Source organism: Macaca mulatta, chromosome 16, assembly GCF_049350105.2.
Source record: "Macaca mulatta isolate MMU2019108-1 chromosome 16, T2T-MMU8v2.0, whole genome shotgun sequence".
NCBI lineage: Eukaryota > Metazoa > Chordata > Mammalia > Primates > Cercopithecidae > Macaca > Macaca mulatta.
In genome coordinates this window covers 10,308,092-10,335,926 of record NC_133421.1, presented here as the reverse complement: position 1 = coordinate 10,335,926, position 27,835 = coordinate 10,308,092, and the positions used below count along the sequence as shown (strand labels likewise).

The 27,835-nt window shown below is 46.5% G+C and overlaps 1 protein-coding gene across 11 annotated transcripts in view; it reads left to right on the top strand.

Annotated features, from left to right (window-relative positions):
- Positions 1-27,835, top strand: part of PIK3R6 (phosphoinositide-3-kinase regulatory subunit 6) — a 67,617-nt gene that overhangs the window by 35,064 nt on the left and 4,718 nt on the right. For 3 of the 11 annotated variants that reach the window (XM_015118586.3, XM_028836007.2, XM_077970345.1), the window contains 10 exons: positions 459-615; positions 3,385-3,471; positions 3,812-4,235; positions 4,612-4,690; positions 7,186-7,308; positions 10,977-11,087; positions 11,388-11,478; positions 11,817-11,887; positions 12,535-12,625; positions 15,125-15,240. In XM_015118586.3, the coding sequence (XP_014974072.1) occupies positions 459-615; positions 3,385-3,471; positions 3,812-4,235; positions 4,612-4,690; positions 7,186-7,308; positions 10,977-11,087; positions 11,388-11,478; positions 11,817-11,887; positions 12,535-12,625; positions 15,125-15,240 (1,350 nt within the window). Of the gene's footprint in view, positions 1-458; positions 616-3,384; positions 3,472-3,811; positions 4,236-4,611; positions 4,691-7,185; positions 7,309-10,976; positions 11,088-11,387; positions 11,479-11,816; positions 11,888-12,534; positions 12,626-15,124; positions 15,541-15,655; positions 16,947-24,355; positions 24,818-27,835 lie in introns of those variants that run through there. The other 8 variants (XM_077970343.1, XM_077970342.1, XM_077970338.1 and 5 more) reach the window with 5 other exon arrangements.

Genomic DNA, 27,835 nt, shown 5'->3' with positions numbered 1-27,835 from the left:
TTTGTCTTTTCGTTTGCTGCTGTTATCCCAGGCCCTAGAACAACGCCTGGTGCAGTGAGCTGTTCTAAGTGCCGGAGACGCAGCTGTGAACGAAACACAAAATTCCCTGACTCCCGGGAATTCACAATCTAGTGGGGGCTAGAACATGGATCCAAGTGCTGGGTGACACTTTCAGGAGGTGGGCGTCAGCGGCCATCTCTGCCCCTCTGGGTAACAGATGATACAGACCAGCAGTCTCCCGCTATTAGCCTGTGAGGGGCAGAGGGGAACCCCCACTTGCAGGGCAGGTGTGGGGCCCTGAATGTGAGATCCAGAAGCCTTGGGGGGAAGCTCTGCCAGTCCACCAGGGGCAGCGGGGAGGTGTCACCTTGGGCTGCCAGGGCCCTGTCGACTTGGCTTAGGAGCTGGGGTGCATGGGCGCTGGGCCAAGACCCAGGCTCTGCGCCCCTCCCGGACAGGCCAGCCCTCGCCACACCCTGGAGCAGTATTTCCACGCCGTGGTGGCCGCCGTGGAGCAGATGGCCAGTGAGGCCAGCCCGAGCCGGGAGGGACACGTGGAGAGGCTGGAGGAGATTTACTGCTCGCTGCTGGGGCCCGCGGCGGGGCGCAGAGGTGGTAAGCGATGGGCGATTGGGGGACCCTGCCAAGGGTCCCGCGGGTGCAGCTCACTGCACCGCAGGGGGCGCCAGAGAGCAGTGCTGGACCTGCCTCTGTCTGGGAGGCAGGAGCCTGGGGAGCGGGGGCAGCCTGCGGATTTGCTAAGACCGGGACTAAGGCGGCCGGTAATTAGGCCGGGAGCGGTGGCTCAGGCCTGTTATCCCCCCATTTTGGGAAGCCGAGGCAGGCGGATCACCTGAGGTCAGGAGTTCGAGACCAGCCTGGCCAACATGGTGAAACCCTTTACTAACGTAGTAGAGGGTTTAGTCAGCCGGGCGTGGTGGCGGGCGCCTGCAGTCCCAGTACTCGGGATGCTGAGTTAGGAGAATCACTTGAACCCAGGAGGCAGAGGTTGCAGTGAGCTGTGATCGCACCACTGTACTCCAGCCTGGGTGAGAGAGCGAAACTCCATCTCAAAAAAAAAAAAAAAAAGAAGGCGGGAAATTTGGTCCTGATAACAGCTGTTGCCCACAGAGCCCCTACTATACTCCAGTTGCTGTTCTAATCACCTTACATATATTTAAATATATTGCCTATACTGTATTAAATCAATGAAACCTCACAGTCAACTTATAAGCTGGAAACTATTATTATCCCCATTTTACAGAGGATGAAACTGAGTTAGAAAGAGGTTAAATATCTTGCCCAAGATCACCCAAGGCAGTAAGTGGCAAAGGCAAGATACAAATCCAGGCTGTCTAGTTCACCACTCAGCTGTAGTAATCAAAGGATTTGATCGTCCAAGGACCAGAGTATCTAAAAGAGCAGATGAGTCAACGTCGTCTATATCTGGTATCATAGAGTTTTAGTCCTCACCCTTCCCTATTTGCATATTTATAAGATAATGCCTTATCTCATGCAAGGCATAATGTAGGTAAGATAATGCCTACCCTGACACAAGCCCCATGTGGATGGGGGCATCTGAAATAGCCCAGAGAAACATCCCGAATATGTGTTTCCTGGCTGTTGTAGGATGGTTCTGATTTGGGTCCCGTTTCATGGTCACCCAAAGTATCATGGAATGTGTCAGCCTGCATGTCCCAGATACGCATCGTCTCTGATCGTGCACCTGTAGTTATAAGGCATGGGGTTAAGGACTGGAATCCACTGGAAGAGGTTAGTGTGCCAGGCCCTGGGTTTGAACTTGGCAGCCCAGGTTGGGTGAAGGCCCCAGCAGTTGGGTGAGGTGGGCGGGATAGTCCCTGCCTCAAGACTCCATCTTCGAAGTTTTCCACTCTTTTGCTTTAATATTCTACACTGCCTCGGATCCCACATAGAAAAAGCTGCTCCTGCACCCCAAGCTGGAACAAACCGTGGGGCCAATCTGGCTTTGCTCCCCTTGTGGGCCCCTTGCTAACACTCACCAGTGACTCTGCGTGGATCAGGCAAGATCATCTGGGCTGCCCCCAAGCCACATCCAAGGGCACCTGTCTCCTGCCCAGACTTGCCCTGTGCATTTATTTTATTTTATTTTATTTATTTATTTATTTATTTATTTATTTATTTATTGAGACAAGGTCTCACTGTGTCACCCAGGCTGGAGTGCAGTGGCGCGATCATGGCTCACTGCAGCCTTGACCTCCTGGGCTCAAGTGATCTTCCCACCTCAGCCTCCCGAACAGCTGGGACCACAGGCACGCGCCACCACACCTGGCTTAGCCCTGTGCATCTGAACGACCAGGCAGCAGCCCCGTCAAGCCCCTGTGGCTGTAGGGGGCAGTATGGAGCAGTGGTTATAAGCACTGTGTTGTGGGTAAGAGCAGGGACTCTGGAGCTGAGCTGCCTGGGTTCAAGTCTTCACTGTGCTATTTACTATGTGACCTTGGGCCAGTCATTCAACCTCTCCGTGTCCTGGCTCCTCCCCTGTAAATTGAGGATAATAATGTCACCCATTGCCCAGGGCTATTGGCAGGATCCAGAGAAATGATTACACTGTGTGCCAGGTGAGTAGAATAAGGCCTGGCAGGCAGTAGGTGCTCAGTGAACACTAGCTGCTCTCCCCTAAGAAGCTTGCAGCCTCAGGAGGGGGAAGCCACAGCAATATAGAAATAAAACAAGAATACAGAGCCAAATCCTAAGGCCACATGTGAGGTGTGCCCAGTGTGCAGACAAAGTCTGCTCGGAGGGAATGACCACCATGGGCCGCTGGAGTGGTCAGAAAATATTCTAGAAAGAGGAGCAGGAAGAAGCGCTGGTCTTGGTCTCTCCCCTGGACTGCCCGGGGTTCCTACTGCCCCCAAACTTTGCTGATGAGTTCTTGTCAGCATCACTGACAGCAGCGAATGTTAATTGAGTGTCTGCTGCGTGCAAGATATTGGAAGCAGCCCTGAGAAGGGAAGGGGTCTCTCTTGCCTCATCTGGATGCAGGCAGGGCATTTTAAGAACAGCGGGGAAGCCAGTCTGGTGGCTGCACAGGGCTGAAGGCGTGGCCAGCATAGGAGAATAGGTTGGAAAAGGCCTTGTGAGCTGGTTTGTGAAGACCCCCTAAGGGCTGAGCTAGGCTTAAGGAAACATAGCTACTAAGCATTGTTGGACAGGGAGGGGACAGCTGCACTGTTGGGCCCTGGATGGGCTGGTGGTGGCAGAGATGGAAAGGCAGATCAGATGTGGAGAGAGTCCCTGCCACCCCTTTAAGACCCCGCACAGGAGCTGAGCAGGATGGGGAGGGCAGATGGGGAGGGTCCCATGGCCTCCTCCATGGCCTCCATAGCCTGTTCCTTTCTGCAGGTGACCCTGTCCAAGAGCGGCCACCAAGCATTCCCCTGCCCAGCCCCTACATCACCTTCCACCTGTGGACCGGCGAGGAGCAGCTCTGTACGTGCCCCTGCAGCTGTCTGGAAACAGTGGTATATGTCTGTGTCTGTGTGTGTGCATATGTGTGCATGTGTGTGTTTGTCAGTGTGTTTGTGTGTGTGTGTCTGTGTGTGCATGTGTGTGTCTGTATGTCTGTGTCTGTACATGTGTGTGTGTGCATCTGTGTGTCTCTGCGTCGGTGTGTGTGTCTCTGTGCATGTTCATATGTGTGTCCTTATGTGTCTGTGTGTCTGTCTGTGTTTCTGTGTGTGTGTGTATCCTCTGAGGAGGACTGGTTGGAATCAGGAACATAGCCCTGCCAGCCTTACGCGTCCTCACTGCCCTCGTTCCCCCATCCCAGGGAAGGAACTGGTGCTCTTCCTCCGCCCAAGATCCCAGCTGCGTCTCAGTGCTGACTTGGAGGTCTTGGATCTGCAGGGCCTCCGGCCAGACCGGGAGTTGGCCCGGGTTTCCGTGCTGTCCACGGACAGCGGCATCGAGCGGGACCTTCCCCCGGGGGCTGATGAGCTGCCTGCACCCAGCAGCCCTGAGATGGAGCGAGCTGGGCTGAAGCGCAAAGGGGGCATCAAGAAACGTGCGTGGCCCCTGGACTTCTTGATGCCTGGCGGCTGGGACGGGCCCCCAGGGCTGCACCGGAGGACAGGCAGGCCCGGTGGGGATGGGGAAGTGCTGCCCGGTGTCTCCCGGCTGCACACAGCCCGGGTACTTGTGCTGGGAGACGACAGGATGCTGGGGCGCCTGGCCCAGGCCTACCACAGACTCAGGTGGGGCTCCAAGGTGGGGACTGGTGGCGGGCGCTGGTCAGGGGCACAGGTGGGCCTGGCATGGGCTGGTGAAGGATCACAAAGCGGGAAGAGAGGGTCGGGAGGCAGAGGCCAGGGTGGGACAGAGGAGGATGCCACACAGTGGCAGCAGCTGTCACAGAGCACCGCAGTCCCTGCTTTGTGTTTGTTAGCTCCGTGAACCCTCATCGCCATCCTGCGAGGGAGACATTACTGTACCCATTTTGTAGATGAGAAAGCAGAGGCTCAGAAAGATGACACAAATTGCCCAAGGTCCAGAGATAACAAATAGCAGAGCCGAGTCTCTTTGAAGCCAAGCCCCGCCCCTAACCTCCTCTGCTTTGCTGCCCGTTGCTAGGAAACGGGAGACCCAGAAGTTCTGCCTCACTCCCAGACTCAGCCTGCAGCTCTACTACATCCCCGTGCTGGCACCTGAGGTGACTGGACCGCGGGGAGGCGGTGGCGGGGCAGAGACAGGGCAGGGTGGGCAGGGACACACCTGCAGCCTCGCATCCCCCACATCCCCGGCGCAGGGACTAGGAAAAGCATCCTTAGGATGTGGAGACGGGACAGACGTCAGCAGTCTTCTGTTTCAGAGGCTGCAGACCGTGCTCTGGGGGCTGAATGTGGCCAGAGATTGGGTCTTTCTCGATGGCAGCCTGCTTGCTGCTGATATTCATTTTGTTTTTGTAGGTAATGGAATTAGTTGCAAAGTTCTCAAACACAGGGCTCTCTCTCTCTCCCTCCTTCCCTCCCCTCTCTCATACACACACATACACACAAACCCCACACTTTCTGGTATGACATGAAAGGAAATTTCAGGCAGTGAAGTCCATTGATCTAGTAGGGGGGACAGACCCACACTTGCAGGTCTTACTTCCTACTGCACACGCCACTTCCTACTGCACACGCCACTTCCTACTGCACACGCCACTTCCTACTGCACACTCCACTTCTACTGCACACTCCACTTCTACTGCACACTCCACTTCTGCTGCACACGCCACTTTCTACTGCACACGCCACTTCTACTGCACACACCACTTCCTACTGCACACGCCACTTCCTACTGCACACACCACTTCTACTGCACACGCCACTTCTACTGCACGCTCCACTTCTACTGCACATGCCACTTTCTACTGCACACTCCACTTCTACTGCACACGCCACTTCCTACTGCACACTCCACTTCTACTGCACACTCCACTTCTACTGCACACTCCACTTCCTACTGCACACTCCACTTCTACTGCACACTCCACTTCTACTGCACACTCCACTTCCTACTGCACACACCACTTCTACTGCACACTCCACTTCTGCTGCACACGCCACTTTCTACTGCACACTCCACTTCTACTGCACACTCCACTTCCTACTGCACACACCACTTCTACTGCACACTCCACTTCTACTGCACACTCCACTTCTACTGCACACTCCACTTCTACTGCACACTCCACTTCTGCTGCACACGCCACTTTCTACTGCACACTCCACTTCTACTGCACACGCCACTTCCTACTGCACACGCCACTTCCTACTGCACACTCCACTTCCTACTGCACACTCCATTTCCTACTGCACACTCCATTTCCTACTGCACACGCCACTTCCTACTGCACACGCCACTTCCTACTGCACACACCACTTCTACTGCACACTCCACTTCTACTGCACACTCCACTTCTGCTGCACACGCCACTTTCTACTGCACACTCCACTTCTACTGCACACGCCACTTCCTACTGCACACGCCACTTCCTACTGCACACTCCACTTCCTACTGCACACTCCATTTCCTACTGCACACTCCATTTCCTACTGCACACGCCACTTCCTACTGCACACGCCACTTCCTACTGCACACACCACTTCTACTGCACACTCCACTTCCTACTGCACACTCCACTTCTACTGCACACTCCACTTCTACTGCACACTCCACTTCCTACTGCACACTCCACTTCTGCTGCACACGCCACTTTCTACTGCACACTCCACTTCTACTGCACACACCACTTCCTACTGCACACGCCACTTCCTACTGCACACGCCACTTCTACTGCACACGCCACTTTCTACTGCACACGCCACTTCCTACTGCACACTCCACTTCCTACTGCACACTCCACTTCTACTGCACACGCCACTTCTACTGCACACTCCACTTCTACTGCACACGCCACTTCCTACTGCACACTCCACTTCCTACTGCACACTCCACTTCTACTGCACACGCCACTTCTACTGCACACGCCACTTCTACTGCGCACGCCACTTCTACTGCACACTCCACTTCCTACTGCACACTCCACTTCTACTGCACACGCCACTTCCTACTGCACACGCCACTTCCTACTGCACACTCCACTTCTACTGCACACACCACTTCTACTGCACACTCCACTTCTACTGCACACTCCACTTCTGCTGCACACGCCACTTTCTACTGCACACGCCACTTCTACTGCACACGCCACTTCCTACTGCACACGCCACTTCCTACTGCACACGCCACTTCTACTGCACACTCCACTTCTACTGCACACTCCACTTCTACTGCACACTCCACTTCTACTGCACACACCACTTCCTACTGCACACACCACTTCCTACTGCACATGCCACTTCCTACTGCACACGCCACTTCCTATTGGGAAGCAGTAAGGTCAAAGACATACTTGTCTCTCCCCTTTTAAAGTCGGTGATCATTTTTCAATGTCCCTGGTGAGTGAACCTCAGCAAAATATATTCTAGCTTCATCTGAGTTTATAAAACAGAACAACGATGTGGCTTCACATGCAGAAATTGAGGCCCCAAGAGGTTAAGTGACTTGACCATATTCACACAGCCTAGGCTGATGGCAGCTGGAAGGCAGAGCTGGAGAGAGGGCCTGACGGGGTCTGCCCTATCCCCTTTCCCCCAGAAGCCTGCAGCATCCAGGCAGCCAGAGCTGGGAGAGCTGGCTACGTTCCTGGGCCGCGCAGACCCGTGGTACCAGAGCAACGTCAACACGCTGTGCCCCGCCATCCACAAGCTGGCTGAGATGGTAGGGGAGGGTGAGGGTACCTGGGAGGGAGAGAGGGAGGGGAGCGGGGTCTGGGCAGAGGGGAGAACGGAGGAGCCCAAGTGGGCAGCGAGGGTGAAATGGGGGTGAGGGGGGGGCTATCTTTTCGCTGCTGTACTTGACCCTTGACCTTAAGAGTTGGGTGGGATGAGGCAGGAAGGGAATTCGAGAGAGGGGCCCTAACCAGCTAGTGGCTTTGAACTCACTCGGAACACTTACCAGGCACTTACTTTGGACCAGACCACCGTGGAAAAGATCAAGTAAAATATTCTTTCATAAGTGTGTAGGGCAGTTATATTCCTTCTTGTGTGAGCTTCCTGTGATCTTTTTCTTTGTTTTTAACAATTTATTCATTTATTTTTGTTTTACTTCAAGTTCTGGGATACATGTGCAGAACATGCAGGTTTGTTACATAGGTATACATGTGCCATGGTGGTTTGCTGCACCTATCAACCTCTCATCTAGGTTTTAAGGCCTACATGCATTAGGTATTTGTCCTAATGCTCTCCCTCCCCTTGTCCCCACCCCCAGACGGGCCCCAGTGTGTGATGTTCCCCTCCCTGTGTCCATGTGTTCTCATTGTTCAGTTCCCACTTATGAGTGAGAACATGAGGTGTTTGGTTTTCTGTTCCTATGTTAGTTTGCTGAGAATGATGGCTTCCAGCTTCACCATGTCCCTGAAAAGGACATTACCTCATTCTTTTTTATGGCTGCATAGTATTCCATGGTGTATATGTGCCACAATTTCTTTATCCTGTCTATCATTGATGGGCGTTTGAGCTGGTTCCAAGTCTTTGCTATTGTAAATAGTGCTGCAATAAACATACGTGTGCATGTGTCTTTATAGTGGAATGAATCATTTTTCTATGATTGTAATAGCTGATGTTTCCTGAGCACTTATGCTGCACCGGGCACTGTTCTAAACACTTACACACAGGGCAGCTCATGTAATTCCCACAGTAGCCCAGAGGCAGGTGCCCCTGTTGGTCGGTACTATTGTCACCATAGCCCAATTTTACAGATCAAACAACTGAGGCACAAAGAGAGTAAGTATCTTGCCTGAAGTCACAAAGTGAGTGGTGGAGTGCCACTTGGAACCAGGCAGCTTGACTCCAGAGCACCCTCTCCTAACCACAAACCCAGCTGCCATATCCCAACCGTGGCTGGCAGTGGAGAGGGAACTCATCTTTTACTGATTCGAAAGGGCTTTTATATAGTAAGACAATTCTACCCTTTTTGTCGTCACATATGTTGCGAATTTTTTTCCCACGGTTGTAACTTGCCTATCCACTTTTTGACTTGCAGAAGTTTAATACTTGGATGTCGTCAGACATACCACTTTTATTCTTTACAGTTTCTGCCTTTGGAGTCATGCTTTCAAAAGCTTAAATAAATGTTCACTGATAATTTACTCTAACACTTTCCATGTCTCGATTTTTACATTTAATTAATTGCCTATCTGCAATTAATTTTAGTGTTTAGTGTGAAGTATGTCATTTTATTTTTTCCAAATGTTGAGCAAGTTGTCCTAAAGCTATTTTGCATAAACCATCTTGCCGCAGCAATTTGAAATGCCACTTTTATCATTTGCTAAATACTTACATGTGCCTGTATTTAGTACATGATACTTACATGTGCTTGTATGTAGTACATGATCCTTACATGTGCTTGTAAGTATTTAGTACCTACGTACTCTCTCATTGATTTATTCATTTCTGTACAAATTAGCCTTTTGATATTTTAATATCTGACTATAGAAGCCTGCCTACCCCATTATTCTTCTTTTTCAAAACTTTTCAGAATATGCCTATTTATTTATCTTCCTGATAAACTTTAGAATTCCAAGTTTTGTTTTTGTTATTATTTTTAATCCTATTGGATTTCAATTGAAATTTGGGGAGAATTAGAATCTTTAGCATATTGAGTTTTTCTCTCTAGGAGCATGGTATAGCTCTTCATTTGTCAAAGTGTCCTTATATATCCCTCGGTATAAGTGTAAAGTTTGCATCATACAGCTTCTGTCCAATTCTCACTAAATTTATTACTCGTGTGTGATAGTGTTTCTTACTATTGCAAATGCTATCTTTATCCCATTATATGGGTAGTGGCTGAAGCTAAAAGGAAGCTATTGATTTATACATATTTATTTTAGTTTTAAAAACTGCAGTAAAAAAATGTAACATTAATTTACCACTTTTACATGTCTGTTTTTTAACTTGCCACTTTACTGAGCTCTCCATTTTGCTTTATCATTTGATTGATGGGGGTGTCTTCTTACATATTTTATTCAAATAAGGAGATTTAGGGATGCACATTTTCTGGATTATACCTTATCGGAAAATGTCTTTGCATACACACAGAGACCATTTAGCTGGGTATTAAAATACTTTTTCCTTGAAACTTGGAGGATATTACAGTGGAAACATTTGATGCAGGCCCCATTGGTTCTCCTTTGCTAGTAGCTATTTTTCTCTGCCAGGACACTGTAAGATTTTGGGTTTCCCTTTCTCCTTGTACTTAACAATTTGAAAGGCCCTATGCTTACTCCAAAAGCAATTGCCATATGAAGAGACCAGAAACATTGTGAGCAATGACAGCATTATTAGAATACGTTCATAGCTCCTCAGTGTGACCCTTTTGAAAGGAACAATATTTCAGTACGCCAGATGTGAGAGTCAGAAGAGCTCTTACAGGACCGGATATGAGTTGGATGAGATCAACTCTGAGCTTCCTTCTAGCCCTGACACTATCACATTCCATGTAGATGTTCTGAAAACCCAGTCACTATGCTGTATCATCATATGGGACCAGGGAAGGACTAGAAGACAAGATGCATAGTCCATTCCCAATGACACGCAAACCTGAATTATTTTATTTTATTTTAAGATGGAGTTTCACTCTTGTTGCCCAGGCTGGAGTGCGATGGCACAATCTTGGCTCACCACAACCTCCGCCTCCTGGGTTCAAGCAATTCTCCTGCCTTAGCCTCCCAAGTAGCTGGGATTACAGGCATGCGCCACCACGCCTGGCTAATTTTGTATTTTTGGTAGAGATGAGGTTTCTCCATGTTGGTTAGGCTGGTCTCGAACTCCCGACCTCAGGTGACCCTCTCGCCTCAGCCTCCCAAAGTGTTGGGATTACAGGCGTGAGCCACCGTGCCCAGCCAATTAGTTTATTAATAGATGCAGGGACCACCAGAGCTGAAAGAGACATCAGATCATCTGGTTCAACCTCTCACTTTCTCTAGAAGGACATTCAGGCCTCAACGAGTTTGAATAACTTGCCCACACCTGCCTGGCCAATGGCAAGTAGCCCATCCAAGCCTAGAACCCAGTCCTGGCTCTCTCATTAGCTTCACTCTCTAGCATCTTGTCTCCCCCAGTCACTTAGCACAGTGCCTCACACATAGCAGTGCTCAGTAGTCTCTGTAGAACTGAAATTAGATTCCCTAGGGAGGCAGGGCTCTGGACAGGAATATTTTGATTGGGAGTGGAAATTCAGTGGTAGGAAAGGTTTGGAATGTGTTGAAGGATGCACTGGGTTAGTGCATCCCAGAGATGTAGGGGCTTGGAGTTTCTCTCTGAATAAAATGGCATCTCCCACAGTGGCCTTGGGGGAGATGGTGAAGACATTCCCTGTCTCCCTCACAGCCTCCTTCCCTGGACTCATCCCAGACTGTGGACCCCTTCATCCTAGATGTCATCACCTACTACATCCGCATGGGCACCCAACCCATCTATTTCCAGATCTACACAGTCAAGGTAATCATCCCACTGAAGGCTCCAAGGGATCCCAGGACCCCACAGATTAAATACCCAGGCTCAGGGGAAGCACTGGTTATCAGGCCACAAATCAGGAACACACCCAGACTCTCTTGGTTATTAACGTTACCTCCTTCATCTCTAAATGAATCAGATCGTTATTAATTTCAAGACCTCAAATCCAAGAAGTAGGTCTTCTTTATGTGGAAGGGTTCTCCATGGCCCTGGATCCCTAGAAATCAGGGATAGAGTGATTTGGAAATCACACCAGGAAATGCCACCCTCCCTTCCTCTCTCCAGATCTTCTTCAGTGACCTGAGCCAAGACCCTACCGAGGACATCTTCCTCATTGAGCTGAAGGTGAAGATCCAAGATTCTAAATTCCCCAAAGGTAAGCATCTGCCTCCCTTTTCCCAAAGGTCATCCTGACTCAGCTTCTCCAGACTCTCATCCTCTCCCCTCTCACCTGATGATGCCTGGACCCCCACACCCTCAGTGTTCGTCCCTGCTCTGTTCCCTACCTCTACCGAATGCCAAGGCTGCCCTTGATCCCCTCCAACCCCCGAAAGACTGAAAGGCAGCCTGGCCCCCTGAGGTGTCGCCTTTCCATCCAGGGAGATGGAGGGATGGGTAAACCCAGCAGCTCAGCTCCTGCCCTCAGAGAGGTGGGGAAGTCAGGGCGAGAGGGCTGGGAACCTCTACCCCAAGCCTCTTCTCATCTCCCCACAGATGGCTTTTCACCCAGGAGGAGAGGCGTGGCCGAGGGCCCAGGGGCGGAGCTCTCCCTGTGCTACCAGAAGGTCAGCGTGCATGGGCGTGGTCAGTAGGTGGCCAAGAGGTACAGCTGGAGAGAGCGGGCCTCGAGGACAAGCAGGGAAGCAGACAGAGCCAAAGGAAGCTTCTACCTCTTTTCTTGAAGCTGCCTGCAGAGTTCCCAGCCTTCAGGGAGTTTTGCAGGGATGAGTGGGTTAAGTTGGCCTTACATGTAGACCTAGGAGGTGATCTGATTTAAAGAACAAGGGGCCTGACTCCTTGTTAAAAAATATCTTCCTCGCTAGCTGGCCAGATGCTTGAACTGATTTCACTGGAAATTTATTCTTTGGGGTCTGGAAGGCTGAACATACTTCTAGGGCTGGGAGTGCTGTAAACCTTTATCTGCTAGCCCTTATGGGACCGTAGTGACATAGACAAAACAGGGTCTGGCACAGTGGCTCATGCCTGTAATCCCAGCCTTTTGGGAGGCTGAGGCAGGAGGATCACCTGAGCCCAGGAGTTCAAGACCAGCCTGGGCAACATAGTGAGACCCCCAGCTCAAAAGAAAAAAAAAAAAAGACGCTCATGGCAGGGGTGGAAAACAGGGGAGAGAGGCAAGACTGTGGATGTGGGGATGCGTGGGGAAAGGGTATGTCCTGAGGACCTCCACCTGTTCCTTGATCCCCCTCCCCAGGCCTTGCTCAGCCACCGGCCCCAAGAGGTCACTGTTTCCCTGCGGGCCACTGGGGTGGTCCTGAAGGCCATTCCAGCCAGCGATACAGAAGGTGAGGAACGGGGAATGCAGAGCAAAGAAAGAGACAAGAGATGAGAAGGGCAATGCTGGGGAGAGGGCAGAGTGGCAGGAGAAGGGGGAGCCCTCCCAGTCACGGAACTGGAGCCAGGTCCAGGGCTTGGTGACTGCCTTCAAGCTGCTTGCTGTGGGGTCCCCCAGACTCTAGCACTGGTCGCCGGCTTGAGCCTCAGCAGCCTGGTGAGACATAGCTGGAAGGTGGAGGACTACAGGGAGGGGTTACAGTTGGCCTCCTGCCACAGAACTGGGCCTGCAGGGCTAGTTGTCTTTTGTGTGAAAATTTTGGACTTTGAATGTCATTCCAAAAAAAAAAAATGGAGACAATAGCAGATGCCAATTTATGTGCATATAGTAAATTATAAAAATTAGCTCATATTGTGAGCTCCCTGGTCTCCTAGAATAATGCAAAGGATGGCAATATGGATTACTAACATTGCAAACATGCACCAGAGGCCAGGCAGTGAAACATGTGAACCCCAGGAAATAGATATTATTAGTATTAGCAACTTTTTACTAGAGAGGAAACCGAAGGAAAGAGAATAACGCACCCAACATCACGTCTGCGAGGAAGAATCAGAACTGGAATTCAAACCTAGGTATTCTCATGCAAGAGCCTATGTTCCTTACCGCTACCTCCCCTAGAATTGCCAACTCTCAACAGACTAGACTTAGGGGATGTTTATCCAGTGATGCTTGTAGAAGACCGTTTTGGAGCAAACAAGAAAATTCACCCAGGCAGAATTATATCTGGTTTGCCATCTTTTCCATTTGTCCGTGATATGTCCTGGCATATAGTAGATACTTGATCAATATTTGGAGAATAAAGGAAATGCTACTTTACACTAAAAAATTTGTTTTAAAAATGAGTGAACACATTTGGAATATTCCAGAAGAAAAACGGAATGAAAATACACATGAGCCAGGCTGGAATGCTTACGGGGAAGCCAACTCTGATCCCTCCTCTCCTCTCCAACCATGAGTATTTACTCCGTCTCTGAAATCCACTGTGGCTTTGCTAGCACTCCAATGATGACACCTTTCTGATTTCTGACAATAATGCATTTGTGTTCATGTGTGGGTATCCTAGTGTCACAATTTCCTTAGCATCTGGCACAAAGAAGAAACTCAAGAAATTATATCACTTCCTAATGAAATTGCTTCCAGGCAAGTTGAATTCGTGGATGATGACATACGAAACTCCATCACAGCAGGACACTCTTTCCCTGCAACTCTTTAACACCATGAAGGAGACGCGTACTCGTGGCAGTAGCTCTTAACCTAGAGGTGCTCAGGAGCAGGTTGTCAAGGGCGCGGGGCCAGAGCCAGATGGGTAGGGCTCACACCCCAGCTTTGCCACTGACTATCTGTGTGACCTTGGATGTGTGACTTGTGTCCTTTCTACCTGTTTTTTTTTTTCTAAAATGGAGATAATAAGTAGCTACTAATTTGTGTGCATACAGTAAACTATACATGTTAGCCCTTATTGTTCAAACTGTATTCCTTCCATTTCTCTCACAGACTGTCCCCACTCCCAGCCCTACTCTAGACCCTATCAGTACCAGTCTGATGATGCCACCCTCGGTGGAGCAGACTTCTACAAACCCTCTTTAGTCGGCAGGGAGGGATGAAGCCTACCAGCAGGCACACAGTAATGATTTTTGACACATTATACACTATTAAGCAACCCCATCTCTACTAAAAATACACACACAAAAAAAGTTAGCTGCGTGTGATGGTGCTCGCCTGTAATCCCAGCTACATGGGAGGCTGAGGCAGGAGAATCGTTTGAACCTAGGAGGCAGAGGTTGCAGTGACCGAGATCATGCCACTGCACTCCAGCCTAGGCAACAGAGGGAGATTGTCTCAAAATATATGTATATAATATATATGTGTATATATACACATGTATATGTGTGTATATATGTATATGTGTGTGTATATATATGTACATATATGTGTGTATATATACACATGTGTGTGTGTGTGTGTGTATATATATATACAAAAAAAACTGTAATAAAAAAAGGAAGTAAAAGAAACACTCTAACTGTTGGCACTACTGCCCTCCTCACCCACTTGGAGCCTCTGTCCTGCACAATATCCCTGGGCAGGTGCTTCTTTCATTTGTTGCATGCCCAAGAGCTGCAGGAAGTTCAAGAGAACTTCTAGAACTTTATTCCTTTTAAAAAGGGTTGCAGGAGGACATAATGAAAGGGTGGGGGTGTGGATTTGGGTTGGTGATGGCCGCTGACCTGAGGATATAGAAACTTGCGGATTCACCGGGGAAGGAAGAAGGATGATTGAGAAGGAACCGTAACTTGGCTGGGACCAAGCAGATTCAGGAAGTGGGGGCCCAAGGAGGAGTGAGAGGGCTGGGGGTGTGAAGATGGGTTCATGGAGATCTTGAGACCTAGAATCTCAAACTCCCCTACTTCCCTGGAGGTCCATTTACAGCCCCACCAATCTCATTCAGTTTCAGGGTCTCGCCATTGCCCCCTGCCTGCTGCTCCTGTCACAGACCACTCGTGTCTGAATGTCAGCGTGACAGAGGTTGTCAAGTCCTCCAACTTGGCGGGAAAGTCCTTCTCTGTAAGTACTGAGTAGACTGGGAAAGGGAGACAGCTGGCCGGGGGCTCAGAGTAGACTGGGAAAGGGAGACAGGTTACTGGGAGCTCAGAGTAGACTGGGAAAGGGAGACAGGTGGCTGGGAGCTCAGAGTAGACTGGGAAAGGGAGAGGTGGCTGGGGGCTCGGAGTAGACTGGGAAAGGGAGAAGTGGCTGGGAGCTCAGAGTAGACTGGGAAAGGGAGACAGGTGGCTGGGGGCTCGGAGTAGACTGGGAAAGGGAGAGGTGGCTGGGAGCTCAGAGTAGACTGGGAAAGGGAGACAGGTGGCTGGGGGCTCGGAGTAGACTGGGAAAGGGAGAGGTGGCTGGGAGCTCAGAGTAGACTGGGAAAGGGAGACAGGTGGCTGGGAGCTCAGAGTAGACTGGGAAAGGGAGACAGGTGGCCGGGAGCTCAGAGTAGACTGGGAAAGGGAGACAGGTGGCTGGGGGCTCAGAGTAGACTGGGAAAGGGAGACAGCCAGCTGGGAGCTCAGAGTAGACTGGGAAAGGGAGACAGGTGGCCGGGAGCTCAGAGTAGACTGGGAAAGGGAGACAGGTGGCTGCGAGTGCAGAGGGGAGGGTATTTAGAGAAGGGAACTGACTTCCCAGCCTTTCTGAGCCGTTGCTATTGGAATGGGTCTTCCTGTTAGAAGGAATCTGCTTTGCAGTCAGTCTGTCTGAAGTGCAGAGTGCCCACTGGTATAAGGAAAGCACTTTAAGAGTCAAAGCCCTGCCCTCCAACTGCTGACCATTTGAGGACCTAAGACATACCCAGATGACTGCAAAATGCACCTACGTCCTGTCATCCCAGGCGCCACACCACAGCCAGACTCCTAAACAACAGCCCAACCTTTGACCAGGTCAAACCAGCTCTCTCAATCCCCTTGCCCTTTGCCCTTTTGCCTTTGTGCATATCGATACTTTTTTTTTTTTTTTTTTCTTGAGACGGAGTCTCAGTCTGTCGCCCAGGCTGGAGTCCAGTGGTGCCATCTTGGCTCACTGCAACCTCCACCTCCCAGGTTCAAGCAATTCTCCTGCCTCAGCCTCTGGAGTAGCTGGGACTACAGGTGTGCACCATCATGCGCCATCATGCCCTGCTAATTTTTGTATTTTTAGTAGAGACAGGGTTTCACCATGGTGGCCAGGATGGTCTCAAACTCCTGACCTCAGGCAATCCACCTGCCTTGGCAAAGTGCTGGGATTACAGGCATGAGCCGCCACGCCTGGCCGATACTTACTGATACAGACATAAGACTATTCATTTCCTTTCTACCCAATGGCCTCTCTGGACTTCACTTTCCCGCTCAGCTTGGCTTTGGTGCCCCATCACTGCGCGTGAACCGTGTTCTCACTGATGTCCTCACTCCCGTGCACCACCCAGCAGGCTGACACTCCGATTTAGGTCAAGCCACTTACTCAGTCTGTATACCCAGGTGGCCAAGTGCTTCTGGAATAACCCCTGCATCCTCACTGATTAGATCCACAGCAAACTCATGACTTCCCCCTCACCTGGATCCTTGGGATCATGTAGCCCTTTCCTTACCCACCCCCTCCAGGCTCTTCTCTATCTGTTTGCAGTTCTCTCTCCCCAGCTTTGACCTCTTCCTCTCCACTGCTCCTTCCGCTTAGCCTACATACACTCAGGTCTTTTCCATCTTAAAAGAAAAAAAAAAAAAAAGGCCAAAAAAAAAAAAAAAAAACTCTGCCATGACCCAACTACCTCTCTAGCTACCCACTGCATCTCTTTCCTTCCCTTCTCAGTCAAGCTCCTTGAAAGGTACTTCTAGAAGAGTTTCCAGCCCCTTATCAATAACTCTTCTACCCACGACCACCTGTTTACATGCGTCCCACTGTGGCAAAGTCACCTCCATGTTGCCAAAACCAGTGGTCACTTTTTAGCCCTTATATTTCTTTATCCTTTAAGATAATGTTTTTGTTTTTTTGTGTTTTGTTTGTTTGTTTGTTTTTTGAGACAGAGTCTCACTCTGTTACCAGGCTGGAGTGCAATGGCGCGATCTTGGCTCACCACAACCTCTGACTCCCTGGTTCAAGTGATTCTTCCGCCTCAGCCTCCTGAGTAGCTGGGATTACAGGCATGCGCTTCCATGCCCAGCTGATTTTTGTATTTTTAGTAGAGACGGGGTTTCACCATGTTGGCCAGGGTGGTCTCAAACTCCTGACCTCGTGATCCACCCACTTCAGCCTCCCAAAGTGTTGGGATTACAGGTGTGAGCCACTGTGCCTGGCCAAGATAATGTTTTTACCTATAAACAAAAGTTTCATTATTTATTTTGGAAAATATAAAAAAGCACAAGAAGTACATTCACCAGTAGTCGCAATCCCTGGAGAGGATGAATATTAACATTTTCAGGTGTAAACACCCAAGTCTTTTTTTCTAGCTATTTTAAGATGATTAATTGATAGCTACACTACATACTGGTCTGTACCTTGATGTTTTTTACTCAAAAATGTACTAAAGCCTCGTAAATAGGTCTTGATGGGACCTTGCTTTGGTCATTAAATATGTTTTGCGTCATTAAGTATATGTCAGTATTTATTATATGATGGTTCCATATACCTATATAATTCTAATAATTCTAATAATAAATTCTAAGACGACGTTTAAGTAAGTTCTCATTTTTCCCCATTACGAGCATGTGAGCAATTTCCTTAGGGGTAAATATGTGCTAAAAATCATGGTTATGTCTTTTTAGAAGAATGCCTAGAAGTGAAATCATCCAGTCAGGTGGCATCCTTTTTATATATTTTGCCAAATTGCCCTCTAGAAAGTCAATACCAAGTTCCTTCCAATCTGATTGTAGTGTTTGAGTGCCAATTTTGCAGTACAATTCGCATATTGATTGATTTTTTTTATCTTCACAAATTTGATGATCAAACTTTTCATTATTTTGTTTCCTTTATGACCAATTAGTAAAACTGAATACTTTCTTGTATTTCTATTTCTTCATTCATATATTTCCTATTCATATTCTCATCTCATACTAATATCCTATTTTATAGTGTGAGGACATTAACCCCTTCTTTGTCATAAATTTTGGAAATACTTTTCCCAGTTTGTCTTTTGATGCTTTTTTTAACCTAAAATAGCTTTATATTTTGACATAACAAAATCTACCATTTTCCTTTAATGGTTTCTGACTCTGATATAATTAAACATGATATATGTCTAAAGACCCCATCTCCTTGAATTTAAGGCATACCACAATTTTACATACTACTAAGAAACAAACAATGCTTCCTAAACTATGGACAATGCTCTCTTATCACATTGGTTACAAAATACTCCCTGATTTTAGAGCTGTTAAAACATGTTTTAGAATCAATGAAAATGGCAGACCTGTTTAATAGTAGTATGCTGTTCCTTCCTTGTGGTTTTATTCTTTTGTTTCTTCACTCATTCTAAACATCTTTATTTTATAATCTGATTTGTGTAATTCCATTATCTATAATTACTGGGAGTCTAATCCTTCTGTTTATTGGGTTCACTGACCCCCTCCCCACAGTAGCTTAATTCCTTGTTTTTCAATTATGAGTTCATATTTCTTAGGGCTTTATCTGTGGGAAAACTGGGTGGAAAAATTGTCCTTCTAGAGAAATTCTGAATTTGTTTTTGCCAACTGCCTCGGAGATGTTATCAGCTCAGAATCATATTCTGAGTTCAGTTTTGGCTGAGAAATTGCCAGACCACGAAGATAGTGTACATGTGTACCCCAGATTCACATCCGGACGGGCTCGTAGCTAAGAATCTCCAGGAAAGACTTGCCTTCCTCACTCATCGTACAAGCCAAAGCAGATGGGCTTTTTTTCTGTGGTTTTCCCTATTTCTGTGTTTGTTTTTTCGTCCGTTTGTGTCTTTTGCTTTATTTTGCTTTCTAGTCTTTCACTGAGAGTGTAGCCTTCAAGAGTCCCTGCTTCATGTAACTCCACACCATTGCCTCCCATCCCCACGTGACTATTTAAACCCAAGCCCTTTGATTCCTGAGATTATTAGCAAATGCTCCTAGGACAGCCAAAGCATCCGACTTATACAATTTCAACTTCTTTGGAATGTACTGACATTTTTTTTGTTGCCTGGTACATGATCAACTTTTTTTTTTTTTTTTTTTTTTTTTTTTGAGACTGAGTCTCACTCTGTTGCCAGGCTGGAGTGCAGTGGTGAGATCTCGGCTCACTGCAGCCTCTGCCTCCCGGGTTCAAGTGATTCTCCTGCCTCAGCCTCCCAAGTAGCTGGGACTACAGGCGTGTGCCACCACGCCCAGCAAATTTTTGTATTTTTAGTAGAGACAGGGTTTCACCATGTTGGCCAGGATAGTCTCGATCTCTTGGCCTCGTGATCCGCCCGCCTTGGCCTCCCAAAGTGCTGGGATTACAGGAGTGAATGATCAACTTTTTGATATTCAATGGCAACTAAAACTACATGTTTGTTTTCTATCTATAGAATATATAAAGTATGAAGTTTAGTTATTAAATCAAACACATTATATTACTGTAATCTACAAATTTAAAATATTTTTTGTCTACTTCATCTGGCCAAAACAGAGAGGTTTGTGGATGTTCCTGCTGTGGTTTTGATTTTGTCAATTCTATCTGGATTTCTTTGAAGGTGAACTTTCTTCTAGTTTTTGATGCTGCTGTTGTATAATATGATGCCTTCTTATGCCTAGTCTTTGTATGAGACTGTTTCTTTTCTCTCTCTCTCTTTGGAAGCCTTAAATACTTAGTTTCAGTGAAGAGTCTGAATGTCACAGGAATATACCTTGGTGGCATCTTTTTTTCATTCATCATTTTGGACCTTTGATGGACATTCTCAATCTGGAGACTCATATCTTTCAGTTCTCAGATATTTTCTAATACAATCTTTAAAATAGTTTCCTTCCCTTTATTTCTTTGCTTTCTCTTTCTGGAACTATGAATAGTAGGATGTTTGACCTTCTAAATTAATGCTCTAATTTTCTCATCTTCTTTCTCCCATTGTCCTTCTTTGTCATTTCTTCAATATTGGGGGAGTTTTCTTCAAATTCATTTTTTGAAAATTTAGGCTATTTAAGAATTCTTTCTTGTTTTCTCGTTATTTGTTGTCTCTCTTAATATGGTCTCTTGGCTGGGCACGGTGGCTCACGCCTGTAATCCCAGCACTTTTGGAGGTTGAGGAGAGCGGATCACGAGGTTAGGAGATCGAGACCAGCCTGGCCAACATGATGAAACCCCACCTCTACTAAAAATACAAAAATTATCTGGGTGTGGTGGTGGGTGCCTGTAATCCCAGCCACTTGGGAGGCTGAGGCAGGAGAATCGTTTGAACCTGGGAGGCGGAGGTTGCAGTGAGCCAAGATCGTGCCATTATACTCCAGCCTGGGCAACAGGGTGAGACTCTGTCTCAAAAAAAAAAAAAAAAAAAAAAAAAAGGTCTCTCTCTTAACTAAAGAGGGGGCACTAAAAACCTGGGTCAATGGTGGGCTTCTCAGTGGGCAGTCAGAAGGCCATGGTCCTTTCTGTGGGGGGAACCCAGATGTCAGTATTTGCAAGTCTCTTTGCTAGGACAGTTTTATTTTTCCAGAAATGAGTCCTTTGGGCTCCTGCCTCAGCAAGTAAAGGGGGCCAGGCATGAGGGGTGGATAAGCCTGCTTATTATGCCTGTCAATCTGGATCTGGGATAATTTCACTTTCTCTTTTCCAATTTGGATGCCTTTTATTTCTTTCTCTTGTCTGATTGCTCTAACTAGGACTTCTGTCATGTTGAATAGGAGTAGTGACAGTGGGCATCCTTGTCTTATTCTAGTTCTTAGAGGTAATGCTTTTAATTTTCCCTCACTCAGTGTGATGTTGACTGTCAGTTTGTCATATATGGCTTTTATTATTTTGAAATATGTTCCTTCTATTCCCACTTTGGTAAGGGCTTTTATCATGAAGAGATGCTGGATTTTATGAAATGCTTTTTCTGAATTTATTAATACAATCATATGATTTTTGTTTTTAATTCTGTTTATGTGGTGAATCACATTTATCGATTTGTGTATGTTGAACCAACCTTGCATTGTTGGAGTAAAACCCACTTGATTGCAGTGCATATCTTTTTGATTCACTGTTGAATTTGGTTTGCTAGTATTTTGTTGAGGATTTTTGCATCTATGCTCATCAGGGATATTGGTCTATAGTTTTCTTTTTTTGTTGTGTTCTTGCCTAGCTTTGGTATCAGAGTGACCCTGGCTTCGTAGAATGAGTTAGGGAGGATTCCCTTCTTCTCAGTGTTTTTTGAACAGTGTCAGTAAGATTAGTATCAGTTCTTCCTTGTATGTCTGGTAGAATTCCACTGTGAACCCATCTGCTCCTGGGGTTTTTTTTTTAGTTGAGAGATTTTTTTATTAGTAATTCAATTTCATTACTCATTATTGGTGTGTTCAAGATTCTACTTCTTCTTGGTTCGATCTTGGGAAGTTGTACGTCCTAGATAAATGGAATTTATCCATTTCCTCTAGATTTTCCTGTTTTGTGCATAGAGATGCTCATAGGTCTCTGATGATCTTTTGCATTTCTTTTGTATTAATTGTAATGATACCTTTCTCATTTCTGATTGTGCTTATTTCATTCTTCTCTCTTTTTTTCTTGGTTAACCTAGTTAGTGGTCTATCAATTTTGTTTATCATTTCAAAGAACCAATTTTTCATTACATTGATCCGTGGTATTTTTTTGTCCCAATTCCATTTAGTTCTGCTCTGATCTTTGTTAGTTATTTTCTTCTGCTAGCTTAGGGTGTGGTTTGTTCTTGTTTTTCTAGTTCCTTGAGAAGCAACATTAGGTTATTGATTTGAGATCCATCTTTTTAATATAGGTATTTAACACTATAAACTTCCCTGTTAGCACTGCTTTTGATGTATTCCTTGAGGTTTCGGTATATTGTGTCTCTATTTTCATTCATTTCAAAAATTTTTTTATTTCTGCCTTAATTTTATCATTGATGCAACAATCATTCAGGAGCAAATTATTTAGTTCCCATGTATTTAAGTAGTTTTGAGGGTTCCTCTTGGTGTTGATTTCTAGTTTTACTCCACTTGGTCTGAGAAGGTACTTGATATGATTTCAGGTTTTTAAAAACTTTACCGAGACTCACCTCGTGGTCTAGCATATGGCCAATTTTTGAGACTGTTCCATGTGCAGATGAGAAGAATTACGTTCTGCAGTTGTAGAGTAGATTGTTCTGTAAATGTCTGTTAGGTCCATTTGGTCTACAGTCCAATTTAAGTCCAGAGTTTCTTTGTTGATTTTCTGCCTTGATAATTTGTCTAGTGCTATCAGTGGAGTACTAAAGTCTCCCTCTATTATTCTATTGGTGTCTGATGTGGTTTGGCTGTGTCCATACCCAAATCTCATCTTGAATTCCCACATGTTGTGAGAGGGACCCAGTTGGAGGTAATTGAATCATGGGATCAGGTCTTTCCTGTGCTGTTCTTGTGATAGTGAGTAAGTCTCACAAGATCTGATGGTTGTATAAGAAGGAGTTTCCCTGCACAAGCTCTCTTTTTGCCTGCTGCCATCCATGTAAGATGTGACTTGCTCCTTCTTGCCTTCTGCCATGATTGTGAGGCCTCCCCAGCCATGTGGAACTGTAAGTCCACTAAACCTCTTTCTTTAGTAAATTTCCCAGTCTCAGGTATGTCTTTATCATCAGCATGAAATGGATTAACACAGTAAATTGGTACCAGTAGAGTGGGGTGCTGCTGAAAAGATACCCAAAAATGTGGAAGCAACTTTGGAACTGGGTAACAGGCAAAGGTTGGAACAGTTTGGAGGGCTCAGAAGAAGATAGGAAAATGGGAAAGTTTGGCACTTCCCTAGAGACTTGTTGAATGGTTTTGCCCAAAATGTTGATAGCGATATGGACAATAAAGTCAAGGCTAAGGTGATCTCAGATGGAAATGAGGAACTTTTTGGGAACTGGAGGAAAGGTGACTCCTGTTATGTTTTAGCAAACTGGTAGCATTTTTGTGGAACTTTGAACTTGAGAGATATGATTTATGGTATCTGGCAGAAGAAACTTCTAAGCAGCAATGCATTTAAGAGGTGACTTGGGTGAGGTTAAAGGCATTCAGTTTTATAGGGGAAGCAGAGCATAAGAGTTTGGAAAATTTGCAACCTGACAATGCAATAGAAAAGAAAATCCCATTTTCTGAGGAGAAATTCAGGTCGGCTGTAGAAATTTGCATAAGTAATGAGCAGCCAAATGTTAATCCCCAAGACAATGGGGCAGATGTCTCCTGGTCAGGTCAGAGGTCTTCACAGCAGCCTCTCCCATCACAGGCCCTGAGGCCTAGGAGGGAAAAATGGTTTCATGGCTGGGCCCAGGGTACCCATGCCATGTGCAGCCTAGAGACTTGGTGTTTTGCATCCCAGCTGCTCCAGCCATGGCTGAAAGGGACCAATGTAGAGTTCGGGCCGTGGCTTTAAAGGGTGCAAACCCCAAGCCTTGGCAACTTTCATGTGGTGTTGAGCCCGCAAGTGCACAGAAGTCAAGAATTAGTGTTTGAGAACCTCCATCCAGATTTCAGAGGATGTATGAAAACTCCTGGATGCCCAGGCAGAAGTTTGCTGCACAGGCAGGACCCTCATAGAAAACCTCTGCTAGGGCAGTACAGAAGGGAAATGTGGGGTCAGAGCCCCCATGCAGAGTCTCTACTGGGGCACCACCTAGTAGAGCTGTGAGAAGAGAGCCACCATCCTCCAGACCCAGAATGGTAGCTCCACTGACAGCTTGCATGTGCACCTAGAAAAGCCACAGACACTCAACACCAGCCCATGAAAGCAGCTGGGAGGGAGGCAGTACCCTGCAAAACCATAGGGCCAGAGCTGCCCAAGACCATGGGAACCCACCTCTCACAACAGCGTGACCTGGATGTGAGACATGGAGCCAAAGGAGATCATTTTGGAGGTTTAAGATTTGACTGCCCTTCTGGATTTCAGACTTGCATGGGGCCGGTAGCCCCTTTGTTTTGGCCAACTTCTCCCGTTTGGAATGGCTGTGTTTACCCAATGCCTATACCCCTGTTGTATCTAGGAAGTAACTAACTTGCTTTTGATTTTACAGGCTTATAGGCAGAACGGACTTGCCTTGTCCCAAATGAGACCTTGGACTTTGGACTGTGGACTTTTCAGTAAATGCTGAAATAAGTTAAGACAGGGGGGCTGTTGGGAAGGCATGATTGGTTTTGAAATGTGAAGACACGAGATTTGGGAGGGGCCGGGGTGGAATAATGTGGTTTGGCTGTGTCCCTACCCAAATCTGATCTTGAATTCCCACATGTTGTGGGAGGGGCCTGGTGGGAGGGAATTGAATCATGGGGACAGGTCTTTCCTGTGCTGTTCTCGTGATAGTAAGTCTCACGAGATCTGATGGTTGTATAAGAAGGAGTTTCCCTGCACAAGCTCTCTTTTCGCCTGCTGCCATCCATGTTAGACATGACTTGCTCCTCCTTGCTTTCTGCCATGATTGTGAGGCCTCCCCAGCCATGTGGAACTGTAAATCCATTAAACCTCTTCCTTTTGTAAATTTCCCAGTCTCAGGTATGTCTTTATCGGCAGTGGAAAATGGATTAATACAGTGGCTATCTCTTTGATGTAGTAGTATTTATTAATCTGGTTGCTCCAGTGTTGGGTGCATATATATTTAGAACTGTTATGTCTTCTTGTTGAATTGATCCCTTTATCATTATAAATGACCTTGTCTTTTTTTACTGTTGATTTAAACCCCGTTTTATCTGATATAAATATAGCTACTCCTACTTGCTTTTGGTTTTATTTGTGTGAAGTATCTTTTTCCACCCCTTAGAGTGTAAATGTCTTTAACAGTTAGGCAGATTTCTTGTATGCAACATACAGTTGGATCCTGTTTTTCTTATCCATTGCAACATACAGTTGAATCCTGCTTTTCTTATCCATTCCACCAGCCTATATCTTATTGATCCCTCTACTTCAGCCTCCTGAGTAGCTGAGACCACAGGTGCTAGCCACTATGCCCAATTAATTTTTAAATTTTTTTGTAGAGAAGAGGTCTCACTATCTTGCCTAGGCTAGACTCAAATTCCTGGACTCAAGTGATCCTCCTATCTTAATGCTTGGAACTCAAGCATCTCAAAGTGCTGGGATTACAAGCATGAGCCACTGTGCACAACTGGGCCTATATCTTTTAAGTGGAGCATTTAGTCCATTTACATTTAAAGTTAGTAGTGATATGTGAGGTTTTGTTCCTGTCATAATTATTACCTAGTTGTTTTGCAGTCTTGTGTAATTGTTTTATAAGACCTACATGTTTTATACTTTCCTGTGTTTATATGACAATGAGTATCACCCTTTTGTTTCCATGTTTAGAAATCCTTTGAGCATTTCTTGTAGGACCTGTCTAGTGGTGACAAATTCCCTTAGTGTTTGCTTGTCTGGCAAATACTTTATTTCTCCTTAATTTATGAATTTGTGTTTAGCAGGATACAAAATTCTTGGCATCTTTTTTCTTTAAGAAGACTGAAAATAGAACCCCAGTCTCTTCTGGCTTGTAAGGTTTTGGGTGAGAAGCCTGTTGTTAGTCTGATGGGATTCTCCTTTTAGGCAATTAGACAAAATATATATATTTGAAGTTATATTTATATATTAATACTCCAATGAAGCTGGCTTCTAGCACTGTCATAAATGTTTTACCCAGTTTTATATTCCTTTGGTCAATTTTGAGTGGAATTCCATTACTAGAACTGAAGCCCTGTTCTCTGAGTCTTTAAACACCCTAAATCTATAAATTCAGAGACACCACTTTCTTATAGACTTTTTTCTACACGCCTGACTATTAAGTGTTGGCCTCGATCCCTGAACTCCTTTTCCTAGATCCTTAAGTAGCTACTGTCCTCAATTTCTATCCATGTCTCACTTCTGTTCTCATTTCCTGGGCTATCAAACTCACAAGGATTTAGTTCCATTTGTTAAGTCCTCCCAAATCTGTATCTTCTGCTCTGACATTCATACCTGAGTTTTTGACTCCTGCACTGAACTAAGTTAGCATGAACTGGATGTCCCACAGTACCACAAACTCAAGATATTTAAAATCAAAGCCAGTACTTTCTAATAGTTGAGAGCTCTCTAGAGCCAGATTGTCTGGGTTCAGATCTTGCCTCTGTCGTTTGCCAGCTATATGATGTTAAGCAAGTTAATCTCTCTGTGACTCAGTATCATTTTATAAAATGAGGAGACAGTCATTCTTCAGTATCCATGGGTGATTGTTTCCAGGACCCCCAAGGATACAAAAATTCGTGGATGCTAAAGTCTTTTACTGTTGGCCCTTTGTATCTGCAGTTTCCACATATGCAGATATGGAGGGCCAGCTATAATAACATTACCTACCTCATCCAGTTATAAGGATTGATTGTTGCATGTGAAGCTCTTAGAAGAGTGCTTGGCTAAAGTAAACATTATGTATGTGTTAGCTGCCATTTTTATTTCATCTCCTCCTTATATCCCCTATCTCGTTTAATGGTACCATCATTAACCAATCACCTCTGCCAGAAACCCAGGAGTCATCCCCGCTGCCTCCTCTTCCTCACTTTCCTTTGTCCTGATGGAACACTTCTCAAATATCTCCCTTCTTTGTCCTCTCTCTTCTGGTCCAGCTTGGTTGACCAACTGTCCCTGTTTGCCTGGGACTAAAGGGGTTTCTTGGACTTGGGACTTTGAGTGCTAACACCAGGAAAGTCCCAGGCAAATCAAGCTAATTGGTCACCCCAAGTCTGACCTTCATCTATCTCCTTCTAGCTGGTCTCCCCGGCAATACTCTGATCCTCCTTAAGTCCACCTTCCTGCCCATGTTATTCCATACTGAAAACTCCTCCATCATCTCCCATTCTCCAAGGGCAGAAAAACTCTTCAGTGTTGCATAGCTTCACTCCTCTTCTTCTCCATCTGCAGCTTTGGGCACTCCCTGGAGGCTCTTCCCACCACGTGTTTGGAAGTGTTCCTGAAGTCACATCTCTGTGCCTTTGCTCATGCTAGTTCCCGGACCTGAAACCTCATTCCTCCCTTCCACCTGCCCACCTTCTTTTTATAATTCCTACTCATCCTACAAGTTGAGACTCAGGTATCATCTCCCTCAGGAGGCCTTTCCTACTGCTTTTCCCCCTTCTTTCCACATCCTCCACCCTCCTCCTCTCACCTAGGTGAGCTAAGCGCACCACCCCTGTGCTCCCATAGGACCCTGGGGACGTAGCTATGGAAACATTTGTGACACTATAAATGGCATGATCTTTGTATGTCAATGGCCTGCAAGCTCCCTAGGCTCAGGACCCTCATCTTAGTTGGTGTGGTGTCTGGCCTGCAGCGGGGTCCCACCAGATGTTTGTTGAGTCATCTAATCCACCTTCCACCTCATTCTAGATCTCAAGCCGGAACTGGAAGCTGACTCTGAGGCAGCCTATCCACTGCAGGAGAGCTCTGATTGAGAGGTCTGCCTTGAGCTGAAATCTCTCTTATTATAGGGCAGTCCAATATTGAAGTTTTAGGCTCTAAAGTGGACCTATTTACCCCTCTGTTG